Source organism: Ictalurus punctatus, chromosome 3 (genome assembly GCF_001660625.3).
Source record: "Ictalurus punctatus breed USDA103 chromosome 3, Coco_2.0, whole genome shotgun sequence".
Classification (NCBI taxonomy): Eukaryota; Metazoa; Chordata; class Actinopteri; order Siluriformes; family Ictaluridae; genus Ictalurus; species Ictalurus punctatus.
The window spans coordinates 26,584,102-26,591,510 of record NC_030418.2 but is presented as its reverse complement, the minus strand read 5'-3'; the positions used below and the strand labels follow the sequence as shown (position 1 = coordinate 26,591,510).

The window sequence follows — 7,409 nt, the reverse complement described above, 5'->3', positions numbered from 1 at the left end:
AGGCAAACTCTGATAAGATGTCTGCCTGTATTTGCAAGTTTTGTAGTACAAATTTCAGTCAGAATTTTAAGATTTAAGTTATATCTCAAATAATATGAACAAATCTGAAGTTGCCTCCTGCATGTATTTAGCTGAATTAATTTTTAAATCACTGCTGCAGTGCAGCATCTACTACTATCTGCATAAATACCTAGAATATCCATTTAAATATACTGCAAATAAGTTATACAAATAAAACCTTTTGTTGAGTGCACATTTTCCCCAAAGTCTCCAAACAATATATATAAGCCTCCAATTTGAACTCACTTCGAATACATGAAGTGTAGTTATTTTTACACAAGTTCTTATTTGCCATTCTGCCAATTTGCTATTTCAAAGAGGACTCCACACACTGACCCTCATGATTCATCAAATAATATAAACATCATTTAATTGTGAATCAGACATACTGTGAGAATGGCTAAAATTGCCATTTCTTTACAGCATACATCATATTAGAAGCGAAAGGTTCCTGACATCTCTAAATATAGCGAATTCTTAAATTCGCTAAACATCTTAAGTCTCATTCAGATTCACATATTTGCAATAACCGAACACAAACTAAACGTTTAGTTTAACTTTGGAGGTTTTAAATGCAACGGCCAACTAATGCTTACATGAACAAGAATAATTCAAACAAGAACTCCTCAGTTAGCATAATTAACTAAGAGAAAAAAAAATTAACAGCCAAAGAATGTTCATTGTTGGGGGGGGAGGCTTACAACTCTTAAAGATGGCAGCCCATCACAGTGTCCTCTGAGATTGCAGCGCTACATAGATGACAACAAATAAAGCAACACTCAAACACAGAAGAATCAGATATAAAAATTTTAAGCAAAATTTACAGTAGCTGGTCAACCTATATATACTTATTTATATACTTCATTTATATTTTAAACTCCACTCTGACTGGAAAATATTCAGCTTCAATTTTCTAAGAATATACAAAAAAAAAAAAAAAACCCTTCCAACTTCAGGTGAAAACTGTTTCTTGTAAAACGGCGTCTTCAGTACATGCCTCTTGGCCCGCTTCCTCGAGAGCCCATGCTCCCAGAGCTGCCATAGTAACTTCCTCCTCCACGACCTGGTCATCCATACATTTTTTTAGAGAACAAAGGAAATAATTACATGCAACTGCCTGTTAGAAAGGTATATTTTTTGACAGGGCATTTAAGCAGTAAAAAGAGTGACACTCACCCATTTCAGACGCTCCGCTGGAGGTTGAATTTAAGAAAAGCTCTATGTAACGGTGTTCTATGGGGGAAATAACAAGGAAAACCATAAGACGAGAAACACACCATCTTCTGGACACTGTGGCTATGATAAGGAACAAAAACAGGAAGCACATACGCATGTGATTCTTATCCTTTGACATGGCTGATACAGCATCTTCATGAGTGGCAAACTCTACGTCTGCCTCTCCTGTGGATTTGCCGTTGGGCCCGACGTCAATGTGCACGCGGATAGGATGAAGTGGTGCAAAGAACTGGAATAAGAGAGACATTCTTACCACCAAGCTAGTCATGAGGGTTTTGAAGGTGATAAGGACCCTGTGGTGTGTCTTACATTGGCTATGTCTGACTCTGTTGCACGGAACGGAAGACCTCTCATGTGCACAAAGTGTCCACTGTGAAAGCCCGAGCCTGTGTCCCCTCCACTATAGCCATGACCTCCCATTGTTCCTCTTCCACCTCGGTCTCCCCTTGCACGCTCTTCAAACATCCCATTACCGAAGCAGTAGTTGTTAAAACCATTGTAATTGTCAAAACCACCATAACCTGCGGAACAGAGGCAAGTTACCTATCAAAGCCTTGATATGGAGTTTACATGTAGCTCAGCCCCAAAACAAAGTGTTTACCTATGTAGTGACCTTAGCATTATTATTTTCTCTCCGGGTTAAGTATGAATGAAAGATAGAACCTTATAATACAAGGGTGACTATTTTTCATTGAAAACCAACTCCTAAGAAACATTAAATGCATGATGTCTGGATCCATTTTACCATCTTAACACTGTGGTTATAATTAATATTTTAAAGCATGGCAATGCAAAAATTGTGCTCCGTTGACTGTTTACCAAGTCTGAACTGAACTTCCTGACCAAACGTCCTCAGACATAATCGAGTCACCTAATCAAATAGTCTGGGTGGCAGAGAATCCATGGTTGAGTATGGGGCAAAAAAGACCACCTACAAGCAAGCCTACAACAAATTAGTGCATGCTAAAAATTCCTTGTGAGCTTCACTTCAATTTTGGATGAAGCACGCTTATAGAGGAAGGATTTGGAATGATATTGCAGACAGAGGTTTCACATCAGTTCACTCCTTTAATTTTTTTAGTCCAATTCTGATTGAATACATACCACCACTGTAACTACTTCCACTGCGCATCTGGTCCAGAACAGCACCTCCTCTTCCAGGTCCAGGACCAAAGAAGCCCCCGCGACCCATCACTGGTCTGTCGTATGGGCTAGGTCTCTGTCCAATCATCCTCCGGGGGACATCGTAGTATGCACGGATTTCATTTCGGCTACTTTTGAATATCTCTATGTACCTGAGTTTGTTGAAATGCAGGGTATTAGCAACACATAAAAATATGAACCGTTGCACTTGTTTCACAGAAATGACGAGAGCTTAGTGGGTCAATGACCCAAAAACCCATGAGTTATTTAATTACCTCAGCAAACAAAAATGAGTGGATGTTTAAAGATCAGAGGAAGGGACAAAGGGCCTAATGCTACTCTCACTCCAAAACTTTACTATGAACAGCCCTTAAACTTTTAAAAAGCAATCCTAAAAAGACTCTTTTGAATACAGTTGAATGTTTCCCCTTCCCCACACAAGATAATGCTAAACATATAGGTTACTCCTTCTTAGATCATTTTCCACCCATGTTACAATATGTAAGAAACATGCCAAGTTTAACATTAAAATAACAACAATCATCTTTTTCTAAAGTATAAAAGATGCATGACCCCCCAATCCCACATTACAGATAGCATTAATCACCCAGCCCAGTCTTGCCAGCCCCACCTGTGCCCTATTCTTTCCTTGTGTTTCCCCAGAGCTTTTTCTGCTATCTCCTTTGAGGCAAACTGCACGAAGGCTTCCCCTGTGCTCCTCCCCTGGTAGTCCATCGGCAATGTAATCCCATTTGGCACGATTTTCAACCCTTTAACCCAAGGACAAATAACCCCACAGAGGGGGACATGTTAAATAGCAACATTCTCATGTGTAGAAAAGAAAGTCCCCCCAAATTTAGTCCCTTAAATCATCCCATATAGTTTAAAAATTCCTAAAATCACACAACTAATGCTTAGCAACATATTCACTAACAGTTCTGTACAAATTAAACAGTCAAGTGTACTTGACATTTACTCATGGTATGTTAATTAGTGAGACTATGTTAGTCACACATTAAAAGATCAACGTTTGGGAAAGTATAAGGCATACATGTTGATCTTTACTATGCACGAGTATTATGTTTAAAATATATATATATATATTTTTTTTTTTTATAGAAGACAGTACTCTCACAGAATAACAGAACTAACAAAAAAACAGAACAAAACCTATTGAGGTTAGAAAGCATACCTGAAAAGAACTGAACTATCTCCTCCTTACTGCAGCCGAAAGGCAGTCCTCTGAGCCTCAGCATGCAGCCGCTGCTGCTGTCATAATCTGTCGGGCCGCAGCGTTTCAGCACCCAATCCATCTCACTGCGGTTTGACTTGAACACTGCACAGTGTGATACACTCAGTGACTGCGTTTACAGGCACACTCATAATCCACTCCTAGTACGATTTGGGCATTATTTAAGTGGTCATGTTAACAGCAAAATGGATTTAATCGGTCATCAGGTTTAAAATAAAATAAAATAATTAATTGATTATAACCCAAGCCTGTTGAATTCTCCAAACTGACTGATCAGATGGTGTTGATAAAAATTTTTTTTATATCAGCAGCTCTGACAATAGTGCCTGCTAAAATTCAAATCATTGTGTGTATTTACGCCATGGTCTGTCAATTCTCGATTCTGATTGGCTGGAAGGTGTGCGGTAAAACTGTATATAACACTAGTAGTTCCGGTCAGTTTGATCACTGTTGCCTATAAACAACTGTAACCATAGTAATATACAGTTAAACTCACAGCTTCGTTGTTCGTGGAGACGTGGCACAAACACACACACTCTCTCTCTCTCGCTCTCTCTCTAATAACTCCATTTACAGCAAGTCATTCAAATAAATGTAATCTTATTGCACTTTATTTCTGTGTACGATGTAGGCCACGTTTACACTACATGGTTCAAGTGACCCAATTCCGATTTTCTCCTCCCATGTGACACAGATCGGATACGACCCATGAACATGTAAGCACATGGCTTCCCATATTCTCAGATCCATTTCAGGCCTCATTCATATGTGGAAATAAATCTGATATGAATCGGATGCATGCATTTGCGTCTGCCGTGTAAGCAGACCGATCGGATATTCCCCTGTCGATGTGAGTCGTACGTCACTGAAAAAATGACATCAACTCAGGTGGACACTGACCGCGAAAACAACTTTCCACAAGAGCTCTCTTTTTTTTCTACGCCTTAAGAGGCTGGTGTTTTGCTTACGTTTAAATACGGCGCGGAAAGAAAAAGCTTGTATCATCTTTCCATCTGCGTCCATTGCAAATTGCGCCATTTTAACTTCCTTTTCGGCCAAAGCTTGTAGTGACGTCTACCTTGGGTTGTTTCACAAAATGTATACTGTAAATGCAAATATTGGTCACTTTTAAAAGATGTAAGCAGGTCGTCAAAAAAACGGATATAGTCAATAAATCGGAATTGGGCGTCAAGACCTGCAGTGTAAATGCAAGCCTCAGAACTGAAATTAACCCTCATTTATCTTTTCAGTCAAACTTTGCCTCCACATTGTGCATTAAAAATCATGTAATGCACACCTAGCTGTGGATTAACCCATGCACTCATTCTAATACATTACTTCTATAGCTTAATTCAGTGGTTTTCAAAGTGGGGGCCGCCCGGGGGGCCTCAACAATTTGGTGTGCCCATCCCTCCCACTAGTATGTTTTCTCTTTCTCACTCTCAGACAACAACACACACACAATCAATTCCTAATTTAATGTAATGTAAAGATGTAAGATGTAATTATTAATAAAAATGGGGATATATCCAGAAGTCTGTATTTTTAATGTGTTTTAAAGACATCTTGCAAAAGGGAGTTCTCGGTCAAATGTTAATGCCATTTGGGGGGCCTTGCCCTGGTAAAATTCGGAAACCCCTGGCTTAATTCACAGGGGAGATTTTTTAAACCATCAATACAGAGGAGAGAAAAAAAGGAAGCTGGTGAGGAAATGACTTTTCATAGCTGTAACCACGCAAGTCATTCTGAATTTGTTTTGCATATGTTCCATGTAACTATAAACTGATTTTAAAAACTACAACTTGTTGTTCATTAATTAGCACCAAAAACAAAACCTGAATCCGTGTCAACGTGCCTGTGGTATTAGGGAAATAGAATTTCAATTTCATGCAAAACATGAAGCCAGATGTTTTCGGTTTATACACTTTGAAATGGTGTGTCTGTTACCTTCGATATATCGATGACCCATATATTTGCGATCTTTTGAGAGGGCTTTTTTAAAGTCCTCTCCTGTTTTTAGCTCGATGAAAGCCTCTCCACTGGGCCTTCCCTCCTTCGAGAAGGTGAAACACACCCCGTTCACTTTCCCCACAATATTACAGTCTGCAAGACAGGAAATAAGACAAATCAGGACATTTGCTCTTCCTGCCCTACTTGGAAAAAACAAACTCATAGAATGTGTAATGGTTTAATGGGAATTGTATTGGTTTTAATGGTTATAATGGGAATTGAATTGGTTTTATGGAAACTGTATTGGTTTGAATGGAAACTGTACTGGTCCATGGGGGTCTCTACTGGTAATTTGTTGCCTTCTATTGGTGGCATGTTATGTCTACTGGATACCATTAAGGACCAATTACGGTAATGGAAATCATTTGAATGGTTAGCTGATGATTTGTAATGGTATCTGTAGTGGAAACCATTACAATTTCTGTGATGGTTTCAATTGTTTTGTTTCCCTCTGCAGGGTGGATACCAGTAGAAGGAGTTTTCAATAAGAGGATATACAGGTTCATCACAATGACATTCTCCCAAGAGTGACTTTTCCTTTCGTCTGAGCTTACCAGAAAAAAACGAGGCTACTTCCTCCTGGGTACATGACCAGGGCAAGCCTCGGATGCGCACCACGTATCCCTCGTCGCTGTGAGACATGGTAATATCTGACCTCAGGACAGGACCTGAAATAAACACAAACCAATCATGCAAGGCTTGTGGCCAGTTTATTATTGTAAGGCAACAAGTTTCACTAGACTCCATGGACTCTGTATCACGAAAACAAATACATAATTAAGGGGTAAATATGTTGCACATATGACACCTAGCTTGCTATATCATGTTTATAAACCCCAGTCGTGTACTCACAGCACATTTAAATAACTAAATCAGCTTTGCTAGTTTATCTTGACTAGCTAATGTCTCACACACACACCAAAAACTTTCACCGCCAACCATTTCCATACAGTGTCCAGCAGAGCTCTCTCAAACAAATAAATAGATAACTATTTGTCCGTTCATTTTACAACTCACTCATATTCGCAACTAGCTAGATAAAATATCTGGTCTTATTATAATAATTTTTTTTGTTATAAATATAGTTATGTGCGGACAGGAAGTAATTAGCTAGCAAGCTAGCAAACCTGCGTTACGCTAGTTCATGCTAGCTTAGCAAACTGCACACCAAATACTGCAACAAATATAAGTCTAACACTGGCTCATACGATGTTTTAGTGAATCTGTACCTCATTAATTCATCTAAATCTCACAAAGCTGAAGAATTACTCTACATTCAACATTACCTGGTATATTTCTCCACCGTCTGAAGCCTGTCCTTTCCTTACAGGTAACCAGTTACCAACAGAAGAGCGTAGACAGGGTTGCCAGACCTTACCATAGAATTCCCCGTATCTCAGCGTTAAGACTAAGTAATAGTGATGGGGCCTTCAGCTCATTTTACTGACTCGGATCTTTGAATCTCGTTCAGCAAAATCAAAGAATTTTTTTTCCAAATCATTTCGTTTATTTCAGCAGAATATAATTAAAATGTTACATGTCAAATTCCCCAACACATATAGTACTTACGCAAACGTTGATCACATCTGGAATAAAAAATAAACTACAGGCTATGCAACCAAGGCCGAATTATGAGAAACTATTATTAATTTTTAATTATTAATTAATAGCTTAGCATTAGGTCTTCAGGCTATGCAGTCTGTTAGTT

The 7,409-nt window shown here is 38.8% G+C and overlaps 1 protein-coding gene across 1 annotated transcript; it reads right to left on the bottom strand.

The window, feature by feature from the left end:
• Window positions 1–404: 404 nt before the first annotated feature.
• Window positions 405–7,091, bottom strand: hnrnph3 (heterogeneous nuclear ribonucleoprotein H3 (2H9)). The gene is made up of 10 exons (XM_017464423.3): window positions 6,988–7,091; window positions 6,256–6,369; window positions 5,639–5,794; window positions 3,632–3,775; window positions 3,071–3,209; window positions 2,401–2,591; window positions 1,606–1,817; window positions 1,390–1,525; window positions 1,237–1,293; window positions 405–1,123 (listed from the first exon to the last, which is right to left on the bottom strand). The coding sequence occupies exons 2-10, from the start codon at window positions 6,341–6,343 to the stop codon at window positions 1,047–1,049; spliced, it is 1,200 nt and encodes a 399-aa protein (XP_017319912.1). The 5' UTR covers window positions 6,344–6,369; window positions 6,988–7,091; the 3' UTR covers window positions 405–1,046.
• Window positions 7,092–7,409: the final 318 nt, after the last annotated feature.

Excerpts from the sequence above, each read along its gene's own strand:
- hnrnph3 (XM_017464423.3), bottom strand. The coding sequence starts at position 6,343 with ATGTCTCACAGCGACGAGGGATACGTGGTGCGCATCCGAGGCTTGCCC. Across the intron at positions 5,795-6,255 it reads AGTAGCCTCGTTTTTTTCTG|ACTGTAATATTGTGGGGAAA; the intron begins GTAAGCTCAGAC and ends CCTGTCTTGCAG. Across the intron at positions 1,526-1,605 it reads CAGAGTCAGACATAGCCAAT|TTCTTTGCACCACTTCATCC; the intron begins GTAAGACACACC and ends CTCTTATTCCAG.